This window comes from Ranitomeya imitator, chromosome 7 (assembly GCF_032444005.1).
Source record: "Ranitomeya imitator isolate aRanImi1 chromosome 7, aRanImi1.pri, whole genome shotgun sequence".
NCBI lineage: Eukaryota > Metazoa > Chordata > Amphibia > Anura > Dendrobatidae > Ranitomeya > Ranitomeya imitator.
In genome coordinates, this window is record NC_091288.1 from 49,143,782 (window position 1) to 49,170,753 (window position 26,972).

The following is a 26,972-nucleotide window of genomic DNA, read 5'->3' on the forward strand; positions in this document are numbered from 1 at the left end:
AAGGTGAATGCCAAGGTGCCCAGTTTTGTCTTTCGGTACCGAGATCCCCAGGCTATCGCCGTGGATGCGCTGGTACTGTCTTGGAACCAATTTCATCTCTCTTATCTGTTCCCTCCTCTGGCACTGCTCCCGAGAGTAATCAAGAAGATCAAATCAGAGAGAGTGCCGGCCATCCTGATCGCTCCGGATTGGCCACGACGGACCTGGTATGCAGACCTGGTACAACTTCTAGCCGGGGTTCCTTGGCGGCTCCCCGATCGGCCAGATCTTCTATCTCAAAGGCCGATCTACCACCAGAACTCAGAGGTCCTACGTTTGACGGCCTGGCCGTTGAATCTTGGGTTTTAACTCAGGCTGGTTTTTCTCAAGAAGTGGCTGATACCTTGATCAGTGCACGTAAGTCCGTTTCGGCCAGGATTTATTATCACACTTGGAAGGTGTTTCTTTCCTGGTGTAGAGAACGCGGGCTGCCCCCTTTGCGTTTCTCCGTTCCTAACATTCTAGCCTTCCTTCAAGCAGGTCTGGATTCTGGGCTGGCTCCGAGTACCCTTAAAAGGCAGGTTTCGGCTTTATCAGTACTTTTTCAACGCAGGATTGCTCCTAATCGTCAAGTCAGGACTTTTTTCCAAGGAGTCGCTCATAAGGTCCCTCCTTATAAGACTCCTTTGGAAGCTTGGGACCTTAATCTGGTCTTAAGGGCTTTACAGGACGCTCCTTTTGAGCCTCTTCAAGAGGTTTCTTTGATGTTTCTCTCTTGGAAAGTTGTATTTTTAGTGGCCATAACGTCCATAAGACGGGTATCGGAGCTGGCAGCTCTTTCTTGTCGTCCTCCTTTTTTGCGATTTCATCAGGACAAGGTGGTGCTCAGACCAGCTCCATCCTTTTTGCCGAAGGTTGTTTCATCATTTCACATTAATGAAGATATTGTTCTGCCCTCTTTTTGTCCGGCACCTACGCACTGTGTAGAAAAGGCTCTCCATACGTTGGATCTGGTGAGGGCTCTGAGGAGGTACGTTTCCCGTACGGCCCCCTTTCGCCAGACGGATGCTCTGTTTGTCCTTCCACAGGGTCGCAGGAAGGGATGCGTGGCTTCAAAATCTACCCTGGCCAGATGGATAAGGGCGACCATTCAGGAGGCTTATCGCTCCATGGGCATGACGGTTCCGGCCGGAATCAAGGCTCATTCGACTAGAGCAGAGGGGGCTTCCTGGGCCGTTCGGCACCAGGCCTCAGCAGAACAGGTTTGCAAGGCTGCGACCTGGTCTAGTCTGCATACATTTGTCAAACATTATAATGTCCATTCCCAGACCTCTGCAGATGCAAGTCTGGGTAGAAGAATTCTTCAAGCGGCAGTGGCGCATTTATAGACAAACATTATCTGGATGTCTTTTTCTGGTGAGTGATTTTTCCCACCCAGGGACTGCTTTAGGACATCCCACAGTCCTGTGTCCCCCAATGAGGCGAAGGAGAAATAGGGATTTTTGGTTACTCACCGTAAAATCCTTTTCTCCAAGACGCTCATTGGGGGACACAGCTCCCTCCCTGGTAGCCTTATGGCTGCTTTGGTTATATCTGATTACATTAGTCAGTAGGATCTTTTCTAGACATAAAGTTTCTGTATTTATGCTGTTATATTATTTTTTGTGTTTTCTTTTGTTCTCCTACTGCTTTTTGCACCAAACTGGAGTCTCTGGTAGCCAGTGTCAGGGTGTATACGATGGTAGAGGAGCTAATTTTTTTTTTTAAGTTTACTTAGTGTCAGCCTCCTGGCGGCAGAAGCATACACCCACAGTCCTGTGTCCCCCAATGAGCGTCTTGGAGAAAAGGATTTTACGGTGAGTAACCAAAAATCCCTATTTCGCTCTTGATTTTCTGCAGGATCCGTGGTGGAATAATGTTACATCATTATTTGTAAATAAACTGCTGTTTGTTGTTAAAGGGAACCTGTCACCCCGAAAATCGTGGGTGAGGTAATCCCACCGGCATCAGGGGCTTATCTACAGCATTCTGTAATGCTGTAGATAAGCCCCCGATGTTACCTGAAAGAGGAGAAAAAGGCGTTATATTATACTCACCCAGGGGCGGTCCCGCTGCTGGTCAGGTCGGATGGGCATCTCTGGTCCGCTGCGGCGCCTCCCATCTTCATTCCAAGACGTCCTCTTCTGATCTTCAGCCACGGCTTCGGCGCAGGCGTACTTTGCTCTGCCCTGTTGAGGGCAGAGGATGGTACTGCAGTGCGCAGGCGCCGGAAAGGTCAGAGGCTCGGCGCCTGCACACTGCAGTACTTTGTCTGCCCTCAACAGGGCAGAGCAAAGTACGCCTGCGCCGGAGCCGTGGCTGAAGATCAGAAGAGGACGTCTTGTAATGAAGATGGGAGGCGCCGCAGCGGACTGGAGACGCCCATCCGACCTGACCAGCAGTGGGACCGCCCCTGGGTGAGTATAATATAACGTCTTTTTCTCCTCTTTCAGGTAACATCGGGGGCTTATCTACAGCACTCCAGAATGCTGCAGATAAGCCCCTGATGACGGTGGGCTTACCTCACCCGCGAATTTCGGGGTGACAGGTTCCCTTTAAAGTTTTATTTTTGGGCTCATTTTGCTCCAGTTTAACGATGACCAAAGGCAATGGCCACATGATTGTGTCAAGAAACAATATTTACATTTCACAAGAAACAATATTTACATTTCACAAGCGATCTTATGCTTTAAGGATTAAGTCTTCAAATACAAGCTGCCAGAACGGATTCTCGGGAGCATTTATATTGAGCAGTAATCAATGCTCTTAAGGAATCTTTTCCTGTGGTATTAATCTCATATCCAGAGCTCCTCTTTCCTGCTCTACCTGGCCATATCCAGCATTGCCACAGGATTCTAATATGTTTAAGTCTCCTTTGAAGCTGAAGTGCTTCATCCATCATTGTTTTTACTTCCTTTCTGATGCAGTATATTTTGCTATTTGTCTTTCCTGAAAATAGAAAGGCAATATAGTCATCCATTCATCATCTTTTCAATGTGTCTTCCAGTCTGTTTTCTTTGCTGTCTTTTCCATCTTAACTTGTCTGAGTTGTTATTCATTTTATCTCTCGTGTGTGCGTCTCAGTTTGTGTCATTTTCATTGCAGAAATCATATCCACCTTTTCCTGTCACACCGGACTATATTCATGGCAAAGGCGCGTTCTTCGAGAGCGTAGTAAAGAACAGGCGCTCGCATCATATATCTTTTTTTCCCCCTTTCTTTCAAATGGTTCATGTCACCGGAGATTCCATCATTTTTCAATGTGGTTTCTACATTTATTTTTATGCCTTATATCAGAAGGTGGAGAAGCAATGTAAAATGCATGATTTTTATAAAGTAGTGGAGTCAACACAGAGTTCCGGGACCGTATAAATGCATATGGCCGCAATGATGACATGCGTCAGAACGATATATCTTGATTTTAGGGACTGTATTGTTTTCGGCATAAGAAATTCATTTTTACCCTTGATGGAAGGAAGTTTCAAAAGGCACGCGTTTATAAAGCAATATCGTCTACAGCAGGGGTGGGTAATTGATTTTACGAGGGGCCACACGAGAGACAATGACTGTTGTGGAGGGCTGAACCAATAGGCTGAAATCAATACTGCTCAATATTAATATTAACATATTAATTATGATTATTATTTTATATTAATATTAATTGTATCACTTAATATTGAGCAGATTTAAGTATGCTGGCATCCCCCTATCTACTATATAATGGTCTAAGGGTCACTTCTGTCTGTCTGTCCTTTTGTCACGGTTATTCATTCGCTGATTGGTCTCGCCAGCTGCCTGTCATGGCTGCCGCGACCAATCAGCGATGGGCACAGTCCGGAAGAAAATGGCCGCTCCTTACTCCCCGCAGTTAGTGCCTGTCGCCCGCATACTCCCCTCCGGTCACCGCTAACACAGGGTTAATGCCGCGGGTAACGCACCGCCGCTATTAACACTGTGTGTCCCTAACTTTTTACTATTAACGCTGCCTATGCGGCATCAATAGTAAAAAATGTAATGTTAAAAATAATAAAAAAAATAAATAAACCTGCTATACTCACCCTCCGTAGTCCGCTGAGACGCTCCCGCCGGCCGCCATCTTCTGCTGCAGTTTCCGGTGGCAAAGATGGTATGGCAGAAGGACCTGCCATGACGTCACGGTCATGTGACCGTGACGTCATCACAGGTCCTGCGCTCTGATACCAACCCTGGGACCGCAAGCTGCCGTAGACTACAAAGGGCCTTCGGAAAGGTGAGTATATGTTTATTTTTTCACCTGTGACAAACCTGGCTGGGCAATATACTACGTAGCTGGGCAATATACTACGTGACTGGGCAATATACTACATTACTGGCCAATATACTACGTGGCTCTGTGCTGTATACTACGTCACTCGGCAATATACTACGTCACTCGGCAATATACTACGTCACTGGGCAATATACTACGTTACTGGCCAATATACTACGTGGCTCTGTGCTGTATACTACGTCGCTGTGCGATATACTACGTCACTGGGCAATATACTACGTAACTGGGCAATATACTACGTGGCTGGGCAATATACTACGTGGCTGGGCAATATGCTCGTAACTGGACAATATACTACGTGGCTGCGCAATATACTACGTAACTGGACAATATACTACGTGGCTGGGCAATATACTACGTAACTGGGCAATATACTACGTGGCTGGGCAATATACTACGTGGCTTGGCAATATACTACGTAACTGGGCAATATACTACGTAACTGGGCAATATACTACGTAACTGGGCAATATACTACGTGGCTGGGCAATATACTATGTCACTGGGCAATATACTACGTAACTGGGCAATATACTACGTGGCTGGGCAATATACTATGTGACTGGGCAATATACTACGTCACTGGGCAATATACCAAGTGGCTGGGCAATTTACTACGTGGCTTGGCAATATACTACGTAACTGGGCAATATACTACGTAACTGGGCAATATACTACGTAACTGGGCAATATACTACGTGGCTGGGCAATATACTACGTCACTGGGCAATATACTACGTAACTGGGCAATATACTACGTGGCTGGGCAATATACTATGTGACTGGGCAATATACTACGTCACTGGGCAATATACTACGTGGCTGCGCAATATACTACATGGCTGGGCAATATACTACGTGGCTGGGCAATATACTACGTGGCTGGGCAATATACTACGTCACTGGGCAATATACTACATGACTGGGCGATATACTACATGGCTGGGCAATATACTACGTGGCTGGGCAATATCCTACGTGGCTGGGCAATATACTATGTTACTGGCCAATATACTATGTGACTGGGCAATATGCTACGTCACTGGGCAATATACTACGTGGCTGTGCAATATACTACGTGGCTGGGCAATATACTACGTGGCTGGGCAATATACTACGTGGCTGCACAATATACTACTTCACTGGGCAATATACTACATGGCATGGCAGGGCAATATACTACGTGGCTGGGCAATATACTACGTCACTGGGCAATATACTACGTATCCTCTCTCTATACAACATGAGGCTTCACATAGCCCCCTTTATACAGTATCGGCCCTCACATATCCTCTCTATATACAGCATGAGGCTTCACATAGCCCCCTAAATACAGTATGAGCCCTTACATATCCTCTCTATATACAATATGAGGTCTCACATCTCCGTTCTATATACAGTATGGGCCCTCACATATCCTCTCTCTATACAATGTAAGGTCTCACATAGCCCCCTAATTACAGTATAAGCCCTCACATATCCTCTCTATAAATAATATGAGGCCTTACATAGCCCCCTATATACAGTATAGGCCTCACACATCCTCTCTATAAACAATATGAGGCCTTACATAGCCCCCTATATACTGTATGGGCCCTCACACATCCTCTCTATAAACAATATGAGGCCTTACATAGCCCCTTAAATACAGTATGGGCCCTCATTTATCCTCTCTATATACAATTTGAGATCTCACATAGCCCCCTAATTACAGTATGAGCCCTCACACATCCTCTCTATATACAATATGAGGCCTCACATAGCCCTCTATATACAGTATGGGCCCTCACATATCCTCTCTATATACAATATAAGGCCTCACATAGCCCCTAAAAACAGTATGAGCCCTCATATATCCTCTCTATATACAATATGAGGCCTCACATATCCTCTCTATATACAGTATGGGCCCCACATATCCTCTCTATATATAATATGAGGCCTCACATAGCCCCCTATATACAGTATGGGCCCTCACATATCCTCACTATATACAATATGAGGCCTCACATATCCTCTCTATATACAGTATGAGCCCCCACAAACCCTCTCTATATACAATATGAGGTCTCACATAGCCCCCTATATACAGTATGGGCCCCACATATCCTCTCTATATACAATATGAGGCCTCAGTGGTTGATACCTTTTAATGGCTAACTGAAAAGATGGTAATAAATTGCAAGCTTTCGAGACTACACAGGCCTCTTCATCAGGCATTGACTACCTGATATAGACTATGCCTGATGAAGAGACCTGAGTAGTCTCAAAAGTTTGCAATTTGTTACCATCTTTTCAGTTAGCCATTAAAAGGTATCAACCACTAAGGACTCTCAATTCTAAATATTTTTCTTTCCTCATGTGCAGGCATTGCAGGATCTTAGTTATTCATGGTCACGACCATTGATATAATGACAGTTAGATTATTAGATATCTAGTTGTTAGTGGTCGCAACCATGGATACCTAAGGACCTGCAATGTCTGTACATGAAGAAAGAAACATAGCAAATCAGAAAAACTATACTACTTTTCTAATTGAAGATATTTGCTAATATTATTATTATTATTACACCTACAACATATTGAGATTGGATCTTGGAAATGGGAATAGCCCATGCTTTACTTTTATTAGACCATTAAAACAAAAGTGAACATATAAAATGCAGCAACTTGTCCTTGCAAGTCAGTGGGGCACTAATCTTAATCTTAATTAAAAAGGAGGGACACAACCAAAGTTAAGGGTCCTAAAAAACTCCAGGTCCTCATCTTGGGGCCCCTACATCATTTCCAGTATCTCAATTCTTCCTGATAGACACAATAGTCAACATTAACATATATAATGGGACAATAAAAACTTGGTCCAAGGCGTGGCGTTCTTAATTAATGATGCTATGCCATAGAGGGGGCATTTAACATTAGTGTCCAAACAGGGGTATTTAGGTAGTGCGTAAAATTCTAACTGTTCGAGGACATAAGGTCACTCCTTACAAATTATTGTGCACACTGACAATTAGGCCCATCCAACTTTCATAGGATGGCCGAAGCTTGCACCGAAGCATTGGCCCGTCATTCAAAGGGGATGGTAGCACTGCAGTGTAGCAGCTGTTATTGCATGGTTTGGGCCATTCTTTGTGGGCCATTCTTTTTGTCAGTATAGAGAAGTTGCTTTGACAACACTGATCCTCCCAGTAATGAGTTGTGGGTGGCACATGTGGCATCACACACCTCCTCATGGGAGTGACCTGTACAAGCCACCTCATTGGTTGGAGCAGAGGGAGTCTCCTCCTATCTCAAAGCTAACAGGTTAATCTGTGTCCTTCTCGGTTAGTTGGAACTCTGTGATTGGTCCCTGGGCATGCTAACCTATTACAAGGTGGCTGGGAATTGGCAACGGGGCAGATGCAAGAAGGTTTTGCTGAGAAGTTGGGATATAACATGAGGTACTGATGACAGCAGCATTAGAACACACTGCTATGCCATACGTTAAGCGATATATCTGAAGTCCCACATAGTGTGATTTATTGTGGGTTTTCCAATGTGTCCACAAAAAAGTATTATCTGTCCGTGATTTTTTGATAAGCTGTCCAGAAAAAAATAAAAAGTCAAGTTGGCAACCCAGATCCCTACAATTGGCATGGAACTGACCAGAAAGTTAAATGGTGCATTACCATGCTGATTGATAACAATTTATAAGGCATAGCGGGTGTCTTTGATGCTAATATGTACTGCAATCTGTAGTGAGCGCCATCGTGCCCTTGAATCGTTAGAATATCCCCCACTACCTAAATAGCCTTGTTGATACGCTAATGTTAATTTTCCTCTCTAAGGCTGTGTGCACACGATGCAGATTTGGTGCAGAATTTTCTGCAGAAAATCTGCACTAAATCTGCATCTCCTGGCAGAATCCGCAGGTGCGTTTTTTATGCGTTTTTGATGCGTTTTTTATGCGTTTTTTGTGCAGATTTTACCAATGGATTTCTATTATGGAGGGGTGCAGAAACGCTGCAGAACTGCACAAAAGAAGTGACATGTACTTCTTTGAAATCTGCAGCGTTTCTGCGCAGATTTTTCTGCACCATGTGCACAGCTTTTTTTTTTCACATTGATTTACATTGTATTGTAACTCACAGTGCAGTTCTGCAGCGTTTCTGCTGCAGAAAAATCTGCTGCAGTTCTGCACTAAATCTGCATCGTGTGCACATACTCTTAAGGTACCGTCACACTAAGCGACGCTGCAGCGATACCGACAACGATGTCGATCGCTGCAGCGTCGCTGTTTGGTCGCTGGAGAGCTGTCACACAGACAGCTCTCCAGCGACCAACGATCCCGAGGTCCCCGGTAACCAGGGTAAACATCGGGTTACTAAGCGCAAGGCCGCGCTTAGTAACCTGATGTTTACCATGGTTACCAGCGTAAACGTTAAAAAAACAAACACTACATACTTAGATTCCGTGTCTGTCCTCCGGCGCTCTGCTTTCCTCTGCACTGTCAGCGCCGGTCAGCCGGAAAGCAGAGCGGTGACATCACCGCTCTGCTTTCCGGCTGGCCGGCGCTGACACAGGATGCAGGAGGAGTGCAGAGAAGCAGAGCGCCGGGGACAGACAGCTGAAGGTAAGTATGTAGTGTTTGTTTTTTTAACGTTTACGCTGGTAACCAGGGTAAACATCGGGTTACTAAGCGCGTCCCTGGTTACCAGTGAAGACATCGCTGGATCGGTGTCACACACGCCGATCCAGCGATGTCAGCGGGAAGTCCAGCGACGAAATAAAGTTCTGGACTTTCCTCAGCGACTAACGACATCACAGCAGGATCCTGATCGTTGGTCGCTGTCACACATAACGATTTCCTTAACGATATCGTTGCTACGTCACAAAAAGCAACGATATCGTTAACGATATCGTTATGTGTGACGGTACCTTAAGGCATAGCATCCCAATAGTTCAGTGTTGTTTTCACTTAGTTAACACTATTTTGATCAAAAAGTGTCAAAGTCATCCCACACCGATAAGGTGACCCAATCGGGATGGTTACACCTTGAGAACAACTTGTCGTGGATGGATGACGTTTATACTTTTTTGATCAAAATAGTGTTAACTAAGTCCCCTATGGAGGGCATTAAACTAGAAGAAGAGGGGACGGGAAGAAAAACATTAGACTCGAACAAAGACGACCCAGGAAAACATACTCAGAAGGGAGGTAAGAACATTTCTAAAACAATCCACAGTGAGGAGATTGGAACAAAACAAAATCCTCTAAACTGCATGCTCGCAAACGCCAGAAGCCTGACAAACAAGATGGAAGAACTAGAAGCAGAAATATCTACAGGTAACTTTGACATAGTGGGAATAACCGAGACATGGTTAGATGAAAGCTATGACTGGGCAGTTAACTTACAGGGTTACAGTCTGTTTAGAAAGGATCGTAAAAATCGGAGAGGAGGAGGGGTTTGTCTCTATGTAAAGTCTTGTCTAAAGTCCACTTTAAGGGAGGATATTAGCGAAGGGAATGAGGATGTCGAGTCCATATGGGTTGAAATTCATGGAGGGAAAAATGGTAACAAAATTCTCATTGGGGTCTGTTACAAACCCCCAAATATAACAGAAAGCATGGAAAGTTACTTCTAAAGCAGATAGATGAAGCTGCAACCCATAATGAGGTCCTGGTTATGGGGGACTTTAACTACCCGGATATTAACTGGGAAACAGAAACCTGTGAAACCCATAAAGGCAACAGGTTTCTGCTAATAACCAAGAAAAATTATCTTTCACAATTGGTGCAGAATCCAACCAGAGGAGCAGCACTTTTAGACCTAATACTATCTAATAGACCTGACAGAATAACAAATCTGCAGGTGGTTGGGCATTTAGGAAATAGCGACCACAATATTGTGCAGTTTCACCTGTCTTTCACTAGGGGGACTTGTCAGGGAGTCACAAAAACATTGAACTTTAGGAAGGCAAAGTTTGAACAGCTTAGAGATGCCCTTAATCTGGTAGACTGGGACAATATCCTCAGAAATGAGAATACAGATAATAAATGGGAAATGTTTAAGAACATCCTAAATAGGCAGTGTAAGCGGTTTATACCTTGTGGGAATAAAAGGACAAGAAATAGGAAAAACCCAATGTGGCTAAACAAAGAAGTAAGACAGGCAATTAACAGTAAAAAGAAAGCATTTGCACTACTAAAGCAGGATGGCACCATTGAAGCTCTAAAAAACTATAGGGAGAAAAATACTTTATCTAAAAAACTAATTAAAGCTGCCAAAAAGGAAACAGAGAAGCACATTGCTAAGGAGAGTAAAACTAATCCCAAACTGTTCTTCAACTATATCAATAGTAAAAGAATAAAAACTGAAAATGTAGGCCCCTTAAAAAATAGTGAGGAAAGAATGGTTGTAGATGACGAGGAAAAAGCTAACATATTAAACACCTTCTTCTCCACGGTATTCACGGTGGAAAATGAAATGCTAGGTGAAATCCCAAGAAACAATGAAAACCCTATATTAAGGGTCACCAATCTAACCCAAGAAGAGGTGCGAAACCGGCTAAATAAGATTAAAATAGATAAATCTCCGGGTCCGGATGGCATACACCCACGAGTACTAAGATTACTAAGTAATGTAATAGATAAACCATTATTTCTTATTTTTAGTGACTCTATAGCGACAGGGTCTGTTCCGCAGGACTGGCGCATAGCAAATGTGGTGCCAATATTCAAAAAGGGCTCTAAAAGTGAACCTGGAAATTATAGGCCAGTAAGTCTAACCTCTATTGTTGGTAAAATATTTGAAGGGTTTCTGAGGGATGTTATTCTGGATTATCTCAATGAGAATAACTGTTTAACTCCATATCAGCATGGGTTTATGAGAAATCACTCCTGTCAAACCAATCTAATCAGTTTTTATGAAGAGGTAAGCTATAGGCTGGACCACGGTGAGTCATTGGACGTGGTATATCTCGATTTTTCCAAAGCGTTTGATACCGTGCCGCACAAGAGGTTGGTACACAAAATGAGAATGCTTGGTCGGGGGAAAATGTGTGTAAATGGGTTAGTAACTGGCTTAGTGATAGAAAGCAGAGGGTGGTTATAAATGGTATAGTCTCTAACTGGGTCGCTGTGACCAGTGGGGTACCGCAGGGGTCAGTATTGGGACCTGTTCTCTTCAACATATTCATTAATGATCTGGTAGAGGGTTTACACAGTAAAATATCGATATTTGCAGATGATACAAAACTATGTAAAGCAGTTAATACAAGAGAAGATAGTATTCTGCTACAGATGGATCTGGATAAGTTGGAAACTTGGGCTGAAAGGTGGCAGATGAGGTTTAACAATGATAAATGTAAGGTTATACACATGGGAAGAGGGAATCAATATCACCATTACACACTGAACGGGAAACCACTGGGTAAATCTGACAGGGAGAAGGACTTGGGGATCCTAGTTAATGATAAACTTACCTGGAGCAGCCAGTGCCAGGCAGCAGCTGCCAAGGCAAACAGGATCATGGGGTGCATTAAAAGAGGTCTGGATACACATGATGAGAGCATTATACTGCCTCTGTACAAATCCCTAGTTAGACCGCACATGGAGTACTGTGTCCAGTTTTGGGCACCGGTGCTCAGGAAGGATATAATGGAACTAGAGAGAGTACAAAGGAGGGCAACAAAATTAATAAAGGGGATGGGAGAACTACAATACCCAGATAGATTAGCGAAATTAGGATTATTTAGTCTAGAAAAAAGACGACTGAGGGGCGATCTAATAACCATGTATAAGTATATAAGGGGACAATACAAATATCTCGCTGAGGATCTGTTTATACCAAGGAAGGTGACGGGCACAAGGGGGCATTCTTTGCGTCTGGAGGAGAGAAGGTTTTTCCACCAACATAGAAGAGGATTCTTTACTGTTAGGGCAGTGAGAATCTGGAATTGCTTGCCTGAGGAGGTGGTGATGGCGAACTCAGTCGAGGGGTTCAAGAGAGGCCTGGATGTCTTCCTGGAGCAGAACAATATTGTATCATACAATTATTAGGTTCTGTAGAAGGACGTAGATCTGGGGATTTATTATGATGGAATATAGGCTGAACTGGATGGACAAATGTCTTTTTTCGGCCTTACTAACTATGTTACTATGTTACTATGTATTTACATGTTGTAGTGCTATTTAATTATTACAGGGTATATGCTTTATTTAGTTTTTTTATTTGGGCATTATCTGCGAAATGGCCACAGTGTGAACGAGCTCTTACACATTGTACGTATACCAACTTACACTCCAGCTCATTTCTTTGGTTTTCCATTATGTATGAGACAAAGTATTTATTATCCCATTATAGACTTTATTGTTATCTGTCTTATTTAGGATGTTGTGTCTATTAGGGAGGGTATTGGGATACAAGGACATATATAGGCACCCTGAAACACTAGGCCCCTGGATTGTTAGAACATATAATAACTAGTGATGAGTGAGTGTACTCCTTGCTCGCTCGGGTTTTCTCGAGCACGCTCGGGTGACCTCCGAGTATTTGTTAGTGTTCTGGAGATTTAATTTTCATCGCCGTGGCTGAATGATTTACAGCTACTAGCCAGCCTGAGTACATGTGGGGGTTGCCTGGTTGCTAGGAAATCCCCACATGTATTCAAGCTGGCTAGTAGCTGTAAATCATTCAGCCATGGCGATGAAAACTAAATCTCCGAGCACTGAAAAATACTCGGAGACCACCGGAGCGTTATCGGGAAAACCCATGCAACGAGTATTCTCGCTCATCACTAATAATAATAACCCAAATGGTTACATCTGGCATGTGGATGGAAACAAAGACCAACATTGTCAACTGGAGCGTCAGTCTCAGAATGATGAATGGATAAGGTCTGCCTATTTCAGAATTAGTCAACAAGGTGGAGTTTGAATATGAGGTTTGACCAATCACATTCACTGTTGTTCAGCAGTGCGGGTGGGGTCATATGACTGATACCAGCGTATCGTGGAAGCTGCTAAAAATGCTAACAAGACTGGAAATGGGACATTACGTGTAAAAAATTATCCTTATAAAAGTGCAAGAGACATTTTACAATATAATTCTACAGTACAATCGATTTTTATCAAAAATGAGAACAATTATATTTTTTTAAGAAAGCTTTTTTTGAAAGGTTAAAAAATAATAAATTGTTTTCCTTTGAAACATAATTTATAAGATATGTGAAAAATATTAAAAGTCACATAATATATCTAACAAAAACAAATGAGACGAATTGTTACGTGTGTCTTACTCTACAATGAATATATACTTTATATAACAAAAAAATAACAAAACACCAAAAAGTCACGCTTTTTATGTAGGAGAAATTACACAGCTTGATAATGTGACATCAGCCTTCCAATTTCCCTGAAGGCATTAACAACACTGACTTTCCAGGTCTGCTGCTGTGTTTTCCTTTTAGCTGAGCATCACGCTAATAGCTGCACAGCATGGAGCAGGGACTGCAGAGGAGAGGAGGCGCTGACATCAATACATTCCCTTAGGAAATCCTGGTAGGACAGGAGAGGTTTGTTGCTCTCAAATTTGCCTCAACTCAGAATGTGGGAGTTTGTGATCTCCTCCATGATCTGACCCATGTTCTGCCCTCTCAGCAACTAACAATAGCATTTTTTACATTTACGGCAAGCTGCAAATGCATAGAAATAAAAAAACAAACAAACACAATACATTTATTGTGAAGAACTGACATCCTGAACCCTTCCTAAAGATATTAATTGTGAATCTACAGAAATAGCAGTAGAGGATGAGACATCTCTAATTAGATTGTAGGTTATGATTATTATAAATTCAGTATATCCATTATCTATCTAATATCTAGCTATCTATCTGTCTAATATCTATCTGTCTAATATCTATCTATCTAATATCTATCAAACATCTATCTATCTATCAAATATCTATCTATCTATAAATCTATCAAATATCTATCTGTCTAACATCTATCTATCTGTCTAATATTTATCTATTATCTTATATCTATCTATCAAATATCTATCTATCTATCTATCTATCTATCTATCTATCTATCTATCTATCTATCTATCTATCCATCTGTGATCTACCTTTCCAAATGAAACCCTCTATGGAAATACCAAATGTTCATCATAGATTACATATCTTCTATCATCAATGTATCTATCTCCTATCTATCTATCTATCTATCTATCTATCTATCTATCTATCTATCTATCTCCTATCTATCTATCTATCTATTATTATTATTAATTATTTATATAGCACCATTAATTCCATGGTGCTGTACATGAGAAGGGGTTACATCTGAATACAAATATCACTTACAGCTAACAAAACTAACAATGACAGACTGGTACAGAGGGAAGAGGACCCTGTCCTTGCGGGGTTACATTCTACAGGATTATGGGGAAGGAGACAGTAGGTCGAGGGTTGCAGTAGCTCCGATGGTGTAGAGGTGGACGTGTGGTCATTACAGGCTGTAAGCTTCTTTGAAGAGGTGGGTTTTCTGGTTTCTTTTGAAGGATCCAAATGTGGTGGATAACCGGATGTGTTGGGGCACAGAATTCCAGAGGATGGGGGATATTCGGGAGTCTTGGAGGCGATTGGGTGAGGAGCGAATAAGTGTGGAGGAGAGAAGGAGGTCTTGGGAGGACCAGAGATTACGTGAGGGAAGATATTGAGAGATTAGTTTGGAAATATACGGAGGAGAAAGGTTATGGATGGCTTTGTAGGTCAGTGTTACTAGTTTAAACTGGATACGCTGGGAAATTGGGAGCCAGTGAAGGGATCTGCAAAGACGGGAAGCAGAGAAGTAGCGAGGAGAGAGTTTAATTAGTTGTGCAGCAGAATTAAGGATGGACTGGAGGGGTGTGAGAGTGTTAGAGGGTAGGCCACAGAGGAGGACGTTGCAGTAGTAGAGGCGAGAGATGATTAGGGCATGCACAAGCATTTTGGTAGAGTGAGGGTTGAGGAAAGGACGGATTCTATATTTTTAATATTTAATAATTTTTGAGCTGGAGGCGACAGGAGGTGGCGAGAGCTTGGATGTGCAGTTTGAAGGACAGGGCAGAGTCCAGGGTTACTCCGAGGCAGCGAATTTTGGGGACAGGGGAAAGTGTGATTTCATTTATTTTGATAGATAGATCAGGTAGGGAAGATATGCGTAATGGAGGAAAGGTAATTAGTTCAGATTTGTCCACATTGAGCTTGAGGAAGCGAGAGGAGAAGGAGGAGGATATGGCTGATAGTACTCTGAGATCCTGGAGAGCAGAGAGGTGACATCTGGGCCAGAGAGGTACATCTGAGTGTCATCAGCATATAGATGGTACTGGAAGCCATAGGACCTTATGAGTTGTCGCAGGCCGAGTGTATAGATTGAGAAGGGTAAGGGCCCAAGGACAGAGCCTTGAGGGACTCCAACAGAGAGGGGGTGATATGAAATAGTATGAGAGTAGGAAACGCTAAATGTGCGGTTGGTAAGGTATGAGGAGATCCAAGATAGGGCTAGGTCTTTGACCCCAAAGGAAGAGAGGATCTGTAGTAGCAGGCAGTGGTCAACAGTGTCGAAGGCAGAGGACATGTCTAGAAGGAGGAGTATAGAGAATTGTCTGTTAGCTTTGGCTGTAAGTAAGTCGTTAGTAATTTTGGTCAGGGCAGTCTCAGTGGAATGGTGGGGACGGAAGCCAGATTGTAGGTTGTCGAAGAGAGAGTTAGATGCAAAGTGAGAGGAAAGTTCAGCATGGACGTGCTGCTCAAGGAGTTTGGATGCAAATGGGAGCAAAGATATGGGGCGATAGCTGGACATAGTGCTTGGGTCAAGGGATGGCTTTTTGAGGATAGGCGTGATTGTGGCATGTTTGAAAGCAGTGGGGAAGGTACCAGAAGTTAGTGACAGGTTGAAGAGATGGGTGTCGGATGGGATTAGTGTGGTGGTGAGGTTGGGGAGGAGGTGGGATGGGATGGGGTCAAGTGCACAAGTGGTGAGGTGTGATTTGGAGAGAATTGAGCAAGCTCCCCTTCAGTGATTTTGGAGAGGGAAGTTATGGGGTTTGGGCATTGTTCTGGTATACAAAGGGGTTGTTGTGGTTTGACGACAAATATTTGCCTTGTTTGGTCGATCTTATTTTTCAAGTGCGTGGCAAAGTCCTCGGCAATGATTAGGGAACTCGGAGGGGGCAGTGCCGGGCGGAGGAGGGAGTTAAAAGTGTTGAACAACTGTTTGGGGTTGTGGGATAAGGAAGATACAAGGGTTGTAAAGTAGGCCTGTTTAGCAGAGGTGAGAGCAGATTTAAAAGCGAGTGTTGCCTGTTTGAATGCAGTGAAATCGTCTTGTGAATGTGTTTTCTTCCAACGCCATTCTGCAGTTCTGGATACTTGCCGGAGCTTTTTAGTGATGTTATTGTGCCAAGGTTGTCTATTGGTTCGTCGCACTCTGCTATGCATGACAGGGGCGACCATGTCGATAACTGATGCAAGAGTGACATTGTAGAAAGCAGTGGCAGTGTCTGTGTCTGTGTCGTGGAGTGAAGATATGGATGCTAGTGGTAGGATAGAGTCAGAGAGTGTGTGGGTGTCTAGGTGTGCGAGGTTTCTGCGTGGGTGCTCATGTTGCTGGACATGGGTGACAGATGAGGAGGACAGGGACGAGAAAGTGAGTAGATGGTGGTCGGATAGAGGGAGAGTGAAGGTTGTGAAGTTAGATAGGGAGCAGAAACGGGTGAAGACAAGATCTAATGTGTGTCCGTCTGTGTGGATGGCTGAGAAGGACCACTGAGTAAGTCCAAAGGATGAAGTAAGGGACAGGAGTTTGGAGGCTGCTGACTGGTGGGTGTCAATGGGGATGTTGCAATCACCCATGATGATGGTGGGAATGTCAGCAGAGAGAAAGTGAAGTGAAGGAGCCAGGTGGAGAATTGGTCAATAAAGGCAGTGGTCGGGCCCAGAGGTCGGTATATGACGGCCATTTAGAGGTTGTAGGGGGAGTAGATCTATCTATCTATCTCTCTCATATCTATCTATCTATCTATCTATCTATCCATCTCATAGATAGCTATAGAAAAAATGGAAGCAGCATACCATCATAGTGCAAAAACAAGTAGCTTTTAATAGCCCATCATGCGACATTTCGACTCTGTATGTGTTCTTTGGCCCTGGTGTGGCCGGTCCTGTACCCAAAGTCCCCTGGTCCCGATGCGGCCAATGCATGAACATTGTCCCCTAATTAATGAGTGGCTAAACCCTGATCCAGTATCCTAGACCAGCACTGACCATTACAGATAGTGTCACAAATATGGAACTATTTTTATACAATTTTTATACAATTTTCATACCTTCTTTTTTTTACCTGGCATGGCGCTCCACATTTACTTACCTCATAGAGAGGAAAACAAATATTGTCAATCCATTCTAACTGCAATCTAGGAAGCTCGTCTTTTCTGTTGCGATCGAAAATGGCCTGAAAAAAGAAGTTAGACAATAAGACTATGTTCACATCTGCATTCCTTCATTATGTTTGTCTGTTCTGTTTTTAAGAAGAGGCAAACAGAATTCATGTCCAAAATGAATCCATTACATTGATGCAAATGGGAGTAGAGGGGCCCCATTAACTACCATGAGCTCTGACTGTTTTCCATTATGCACCAGTTTTTAGAACAGAAAAAAAAACGTTTTGCATTGTTATAAAAACTGACATACATTGGAATCCGGATGGACTTGACAACAATGAATGGGAATCATCTGCTTCTATTTACATAATTAATGCTATGGATTCATTTTGAACATGAAAGGGCTTAGGGGTTGTCCATTTTCAGGGAGTTTTTTTTCTTAAATGTATGTAATTGGGGCTGAAAATATTTTTTGCCATTGGGTTTAATTCAAAATTTTGTACCGTTTGAATGAGTCAACTGAGAATCCATTAGAAAGCTCGCTCTGATGATTTTTTTGGGGAAAGTTTGCAATTCTTTAATCTGTCTACTTCTGATCTCATTGCAGTTTATTTATAATCACAAATTACAACAAAGCTAAGTGTGAACCTGAAACAGCCAAACTATTAAAATTTTGCATCAGTTTGGTTTTTACAGGCTGTTTCCCTGCATATTTAACTTTGATGTAGTCTGTGGTCGTAAATCAGCTTAGAAGAGCTCAGAAAATAGATAATGGATTTATAAACTCTACTATCAGACTGTCAGAATGAGCTCTCTGATGCATTCTCAGCTACCTCGTGGTGCAACATTTTTAATGAAATCCAATTGCAACATTTTTTTTAGCCCTAAGCAGATCAATTGAGTGAAAAAAAAGTCCTCTACCCCTTTGATTTCACTTTTTTGTTCCTAAAAACAGAAAAAAACAAACGGAATGTCTGAATGAAGTTGTGAACATAGCCTAAACTATAAAACGTCAAACACAAGCATTCTTTTGTTTATTCATTTATTGGATCTTATTTATAGATTGCGGTAATCCCTTAATGACCAATGACGGATATATCCGTCATGGAGCATGTCGTGGTTCAGAACAGGAGTCTGCCCATCACTGCTGTTAACCTCTTAAATGCCACTGTCAATTGCTAGCTGGCCCGGAGGTTAGTTCAGGTGGCCATTGGCTTTACTACAACGTGGTCGCAGGGAGCTGATGGGTTGCTATAACATCTGGGGGCTGCCTGAACGTCCCCATGCCTGTCATATGATCACTTCTGCGATTTCCAGTCTTCGGCTGTGCGTCATAGAAGACAGTGATTTTTACTATATACAGAAATACTATAGTATTGCTGTATGCAGCAGAAGCGATCAGACCATCGCAGGTTCAATTCAAACAAACAAATTAAGTACAAAGTAAAGAATAAAACCTGTCCACAAAAGTCTGATCTGATCTGATGTGCTTGAAAATCGTACTGATTTAGGATCTCAAATAATATGTTTCTTTTTTAATTTTACTACTAGGCTCTGTCATCTGTAGTCCTGCCTGTGATTCATCATATGTCAGAAGGAATCAATGATTTTGTGTCCTTGCACTTGTATGTCCTCTAGTGCTGCACTCACTATAGAGTACCTGTAACCAGACTGCACAGCACCACACTCCTCACTCAACTTTTGCCTCACTTTGTCCTTACACAACTCGCTCTTTAAGGCCGGTTTCACACGTCCAGATAATTCCGGTACCGGAGTTATTCGTGTCCGTGTGTCCGTGTTCTTACGTGGCACATCAGTGTGGCACTCATGCGCTAGTCATGTGCCGCCCGTGTGCCGACTGAGGACCACACAGACCGTGCAGGAGACAGCGCTACAGTTAAGCGCTGTCCCCTGCTTTTGGTGCTGAAGCCGGCATTCATTCCTTCTCCACAGCAGCGTTCGCTGGGGAGAAGGAATGAAAAATCAAGGTTTCTTTTTGTGTTAAAAATAAAGTTTGTGGGTCCCCTCCCGCCTCCCATCCCCTGTGCACCCGCCCGCTTGCCGAGAAATACTCACCCAGCTCCTGCGATGTATGCTCTCAACGCCGGCAGCAGGTCCTGTGTGAGCGGTCACATAGTACCGCTCATTACAGTGATGAATATGCGCATATTCATCACTGTAATGAGCGGTACCACGTGACCGCTCACACAGGACCTGCTGCCGGCGCTGAGAGCATACATCGCAGGAGCTGGGTGAGTATTTTTCGGCAAGCGGGCGGGTGCACAGGGGATGGGAGGTGGGAGGGGACCCACAAACTTTATTTTTAACACAAAAAAAAACCTTCATTTTTCATTCCTTCTCTCCAGCGAACGCTGCTGGGGAGAAGGAATGAATGCTGGCTTCAGCACCACACGCAGGGGGGACAGCGCTTACTGTAGCGCTGTCTCTCCTGCGGGCGGTACGTGCACACAGAGGAGAGTGCACACTGTTCTCCGTGTGCACATGTGCGGGACGTATTGCGGTACGTGCTGCCGGAGAAAAGCGGACATGTCTCCGTGTTTTGCACACGGACACACGGTCCGTGAAAACACGGAGACATGTGCATAGACCCATTCATTTGAATGGGTCTACGTGTGTCTGTGTCTCCGTTACGTGAGAAAACTGTCAGTACACGTACCGAGACACTGATGTGTGAAAGAGGCCTAAAATAAACTCTGGTGCTTCAATCAGTATTGGTAACTTGGGACATGCTTGCTCTGTCTGAGCCAAAACATTGGTTTAAAGTAGCAAAATGTGTAGTTTCAGTTAAAAAAAAAAGTTAAAAGCAGACATACAACTTTTAAATTCTTTTTATATTTTTAGCAGATTTTTCAGTTCATCGTTCTACATAAAGGAGGACTAATCTTTAGTCATATATTAAAAAAAATGAAATTTATTACAAAAAAGTGGGAAAACTTAGTCATTACTGCTGATGATTCAGAGTAAAGTCACCGGAAGTAAAAGCAAAAAAGAAATATCTATTAAAATAAGTAAACAGGTAACATAAAAAAACAACTTTAGTAGCAATGTATATACTGTATTATTGCTTCTGATGCCTCTTCTCTGAATCAGCAGCGCTAATGATTCTTTTAATTTTTTTTTTAATAAGAGTTCCTTTTTTTAATAGAATCTATTTTATTCAGGTTCATGTAACCAATCAGCTGAATTTCCTACAAACATTCTAGAGTTTTGCCTGGTATCTGCACAACTGTACAAGGTGAACGATCTACTGTATCTAGCACCCTCTCTAACCATAGGTTATGTTCTAATTTTGCCTTCTTGTCACTTTAAAGATACTCTATCACAAGGTTTTTGATATGTAATCTGAGAGCAGCATGATGTAGGGGCAGATAACCTGATACCAGTGATATGTCACTTACTGGGCTGCTTACTGTAGTTTTCATAATCTCATACATTTTTATGAAAGAAAAGACTAGGAAACCTACAACATTGTAATTATTGATATCCCTGGCTATCCTCATCCACCTACAATTGATTGGTAGCTTTCTGCCTCTGCACAGCGTAGTCAAAAAGCTGCCAATCAATCTGGCATGGGTAGACAGAGCTCATTCATGAATGGAGGACATAGAGCAATCACTTTATAAAAAAAAAACTACAGTGAGTAGCCTGGTATGTGATACATTGCTGGATTCAGGGTATCTGTCCATACTTTATACCACAGCAAAAACTTGGGGGCAGGTTTCCTTTACGTTTTATTGAACAAGCAAACACATATGAGAGTTTATGAGAGTTTACCAAACTCCGTGCAGGACTTACTGAAGGTGTCAGTTTAAGCTCTGAACGTTCTCGGTCTCCTTGCTCGAAGAATTCGCTGGTCACTAATTCGGCCACCTAAAAGTACAACAGATCCGATTATAGCTCGCTCCAGTTCAGTATTGTTTGGAACCTCTTCAAACCATTCACTATTCGAAGCCTTTGTTCCTTGTGTAAAAACCATCCGCTGTAAATATGCATGGCGGAATCGTATTCTGCCATCTCCCGCTATTGATGCTAATCAGTATTCTTTGTATTCATTCATATTACCCTCAGGATGTGATGGCCGAGGAAGACGTTTGACTGAATGAATGGAAAGCCCTCAAATTTAAAAACTATGCAGAAACTGATTAATCAATGTCAGTATGTGACAGTGCCTGCGGTATCTCCATGGTGGAGGAATACAAGCTGTCTGAAAGATGGGGTGGCTGATAGCTGAAAACATTGCAGCACCCTATTTGCTTTGCATTCCTCATGATTTCTCAGGAGAGAGAAAAAGGAAAGATCACTGGGATTATTTTAGTTTTATACACATTTGCAAAACTAATTGCACTACACATTACACATATTACATATATTACACACTTTACACACATATTACACACATATCACATATATTACATACTGTATATTACACACATTACATACATATTACACACATTACACACATATTACACACATTACACACATATTACACACATTACACACATTACATATATTACATATATTACACACATTACACACATATTACACACATTACACACATATTACATATATTACACACATTACATACATATTACACACATTACACACATATTACATATATTACACCCATGTTACATACATTACATACATATTACATATATTACACACATATTACACACATTTCACACATATTACATATATTACACCCACACATTTCACACATATTACACACTTTACACACATATTACACACATTACACACATATTACATATATTACACACATTACATACATATTACACACATATCACATATATTACATATATTACACACATTACATGCATATTACACACATTACACACATATTACATATATTACACCCATGTTACACACATTACATGCATATTACATATATTACACACATATTACACACATTTCACACATATTACATATATTACACACATACTACACACATTACATACATATTACACACATTACACACATATTACACACATTTCACACACATATTACACACATTACACACATATTACATATATTACACACATACTACACACATTACGGTACATACATATTACACACATTACACACATATCACATACATTTCACACATATTACACACATATTACATACATTACACACATTACATAAATATTACACACATTACACACATATTACATACATTACACACATATTACACACATTACACACATATTACATACATTATTATTATTATTATTATTATTTATTATTATAGCGCCATTTATTCCATGGCGCTTTACATGTGAGGAGGGGTATACATAATAAAACAAGTACAATAATCTTGAAAAATACAAGTCACAACTGGTACAGGAGGAGAGAGGACCCTGCCCGCGAGGGCTCACAATCTACAAGGGATGGGTGAGGATACAGTAGGTGAGGGTAGAGCTGGCCGTGCAGCGGTTTGGTCAATCGGTGGTTACTGCAGGTTGTAGGCTTGTCGGAAGAGGTGGGTCTTCAGGTTCTTTTTGAAGGTTTCGATGGTAGGCGAGAGTCTGATATGTTGTGGTAGAGCATTCCAGAGTAGGGGGGATGCACGAGAGAAATCTTGTATGCGATTGTGGGAAGAGGAGATAATAGGGGAGTAGAGAAGGAGATCTTGTGAGGATCGGAGGTTGCGTGCAGGAAAGTACCGGGAGACGAGGTCACAGATGTATGGAGGAGACAGGTTGTGGATGGCTTTATATGTCATGGTTAGGCTTTTGTACTGGAGTCTCTGGGTGATGGGGAGCCAGTGCAGGGATTGACAGAGGGGAGAGGCCGGGGAATAGCGGGGGGACAGGTGGATTAGTCGGGCAGCAGAGTTTAGAATAGATTGGAGGGGTGCAAGAGTGTTAGAGGGGAGGCCACAGAGCAGGAGGTTACAGTAGTCAAGGCGGGAGATGATGAGGGCATGGACTAGGGTTTTTGCAGATTCTTGGTTTAGGAATGTGCGGATCCGTGAAATATTTTTATATTATTTTTATATTACACACATATTACACACATAGTAACATAGTAACATAGTAACATAGTTAGTAAGGCCGAAAAAAGACATTTGTCCATCCAGTTCAGCCTATATTCCATCATAATAAATACCCAGATCTACGTCCTTCTACAGAACCTAATAATTGTATGATACAATATTGTTCTGCTCCAGGAAGACATCCAGGCCTCTCTTGAACCCCTCGACTGAGTTCGCCATCACCACCTCCTCAGGCAAGCAATTCCAGATTCTCACTGCCCTAACAGTAAAGAATCCTCTTCTATGTTGGTGGAAAAACCTTCTCTCCTCCAGACGCAAAGAATGCCCCCTTGTGCCCGTCACCTTCCTTGGTATAAACAGATCCTCAGCGAGATATTTGTATTGTCCCCTTATATACTTATACATGGTTATTAGATCGCCCCTCAGTCGTCTTTTTTCTAGACTAAATAATCCTAATTTCGCTAATCTATCTGGGTATTGTAGTTCTCCCATCCCCTTTATTAATTTTGTTGCCCTCCTTTGTACTCTCTCTAGTTCCATTATATCCTTCCTGAGCACCGGTGCCCAAAACTGGACACAGTACTCCATGTGCGGTCTAACTAGGGATTTGTACAGAGGCAGTATAATGCTCTCATCATGTGTATCCAGACCTCTTTTAATGCACCCCATGATCCTGTTTGCCTTGGCAGCTGCTGCCTGGCACTGGCTCATTACACACATATTACACACATATTACACACATATTACATATATTTCACACATATTACACACATTACACACATATTACACAGATTACACACATATTACATACATTTCACACATTACACACATATTACATACATTACACATATTACATACACATTACACACATTACACACATATTACACACGACACACATATTACATACATTTCACACATTACGTACACATTACACATATTACATACACATTACACACATATTACATACATTACACACATATTACACACTTTACACACATATTACATATATTACACACATTACACCCATTAAACACATATTACATACATTGCATACATATTACACATATTACCCACATATTACATACATTACACATATATTACACACTTCACACACACACATTACATACATTACACACTTTACACACACATTACACACATATTACATACATTAAACACACATTACACACATATTATATATATTACACACATTACATACTGTACATTAAACACACATTACATATATTACACACCCTACATGCATCTTACACACATTATTTTTTATGATATCCAGCCATTATTATAACACCTTTAACGTGTTATGTGATTGAGATGTCGGGGTGTAAACATTGTAACCATGTGCATAGACCATCAGTTGTATAGATATTACACATCCAACATTTATCTTGCGATAATCATGTTTAGAAAATAATAAAAATAAAATACATCTTATTATATAACATCATGATTGCACTAGGACTGGGAGCCCATCCTAGTGATAAATATAGCTATTCATTATTCCTATATAACTGAAATATGGCTCCATATGGCTTTCATTGGTCTTTGGTTATGAATTTGATCAACCAAAAAATTATCATGGTAGTCAGGACTTTTATTATGGTAATAAATAGCAGATGACCCCCCATCTTCCCCAGGAACCCCGGTTGGTGGTCAAGTCATGAATGCATTTCAACTCCATACCCTAGTTGCATTCTTTCACGCACACCAGGCTTTTAATTTAGCTGAAACACCAGTTTATACGGCCATGACCATCAATTGAACCACTGTTCTCCATGCTGACGGGAATAAACCCCAAATTCCTCATCAGAAACCATTGACATTACATATTTATTTTACTCACTCATATAGCGCCATTAAATCCACAGACATTATCATCACTGTCCCCATTGGGGCTCACAATCTAGATTCCGTATCAGTATGTCTTCGGATCTTTGGAGTGTGGGAGGAAATCGGAGGAAACCCACGCAAACACGGAGAGAACATACAAACTCCTTGCAGATGTTGTCCTTGGTGGGATTTGAACCCTGGATCCCAGCGCTGTAAGGCTGCAGTGCTAACCACTGAGCCACCTACCGTGCTAACCACTGAGCCACCATATAGTGCTAACCACAGAGCCACCTACCGTGCTAACCACTGAGCCACCATATAGTGCTAACCACTGAGCCACCTACCGTGCTAACCACTGTGCCACCATATAGTGCTAACCACTGAGCCACTGTTATATGGAAAATTCCCTTTTTCCTATTAATGTGTAAAAAACAACTGAAAGCGAAGAATTGCAAGATGTCAGGTGGCAGGGCACACAAAAATATTCCAGAAGAGAAACCTCTATCAAGCTAAATTACATATAGAAAAATAACTATTACTGCAAACCTATAGCGTCCTCCCCAGTCCTTATGGTGAACAGAGCCCGAAGGGTTATGTTATTATGGTGCTCTGTAAGTCGTTGGAGCCCTTGTAACAGTGTCCCATCAGAATGTTCCTCCTTGCCCAGCAATAAATCAACACTTGCCTGTCTTGAGATCTCCCATGGTTTGGTTGCAGCTCCAAGGTCACATGCTGTCATCAGCATTGATCTGAAAGAGAGGGGAAGATCAAAGCAAACCTACTATGCCAGCGCTTGTTACAGATCGCTACCGACCTTATTATACTAAATGTAATATTGGAGAAAAGGCTCTTACAAAAAAAATAATAATGTGCTCGCATTGGTAGCACATACACTAAAATGAGAAGAATGCAGAGAAGAATAGCCACCTTTGTTCACTTATCTTCCTTAGTATTATCTAACAAATAAAGAATACAAAAATAAATAAATCAAATACTTAAAATAATAAAATAAAAAACTAAATATATATATATATACACATTAAAAATGTAATAAAATAAATATATAATTTCTTATTTATATATTTCTTATTTACATTTTTTTATTTTTTCATTCCTATACAATATATGTATATTTATTTATATTTTAAATTTTTATTATATATAAATAAAAATATGTTATAATAAATACATATAGAATATATACACACACATATATACACATATATATATGTACATAATAAAAATATAAATAAATATACTATATATTACTAAAAATATATATATATATATTTATTTATATAGTTTCGTATTTAGTTTTTTATTTTATGATTTGAAATATTTTATTTTTTAATACT

The 26,972-nt window shown here is 41.6% G+C and overlaps 1 protein-coding gene across 1 annotated transcript in view; it reads right to left on the reverse strand.

The window, feature by feature from the left end:
- Positions 1-26,972, reverse strand: part of PDE11A (phosphodiesterase 11A) — a 572,166-nt gene that overhangs the window by 29,263 nt on the left and 515,931 nt on the right. Inside the window, exons 17-19 of the mRNA XM_069733206.1 lie at positions 26,303-26,366; positions 21,552-21,626; positions 17,723-17,806 (exon numbers count right to left, since the gene is read on the reverse strand). Coding sequence (XP_069589307.1) covers positions 17,723-17,806; positions 21,552-21,626; positions 26,303-26,366 — 223 coding nt within the window. The remainder of the gene's footprint in view (positions 1-17,722; positions 17,807-21,551; positions 21,627-26,302; positions 26,367-26,972) is intronic.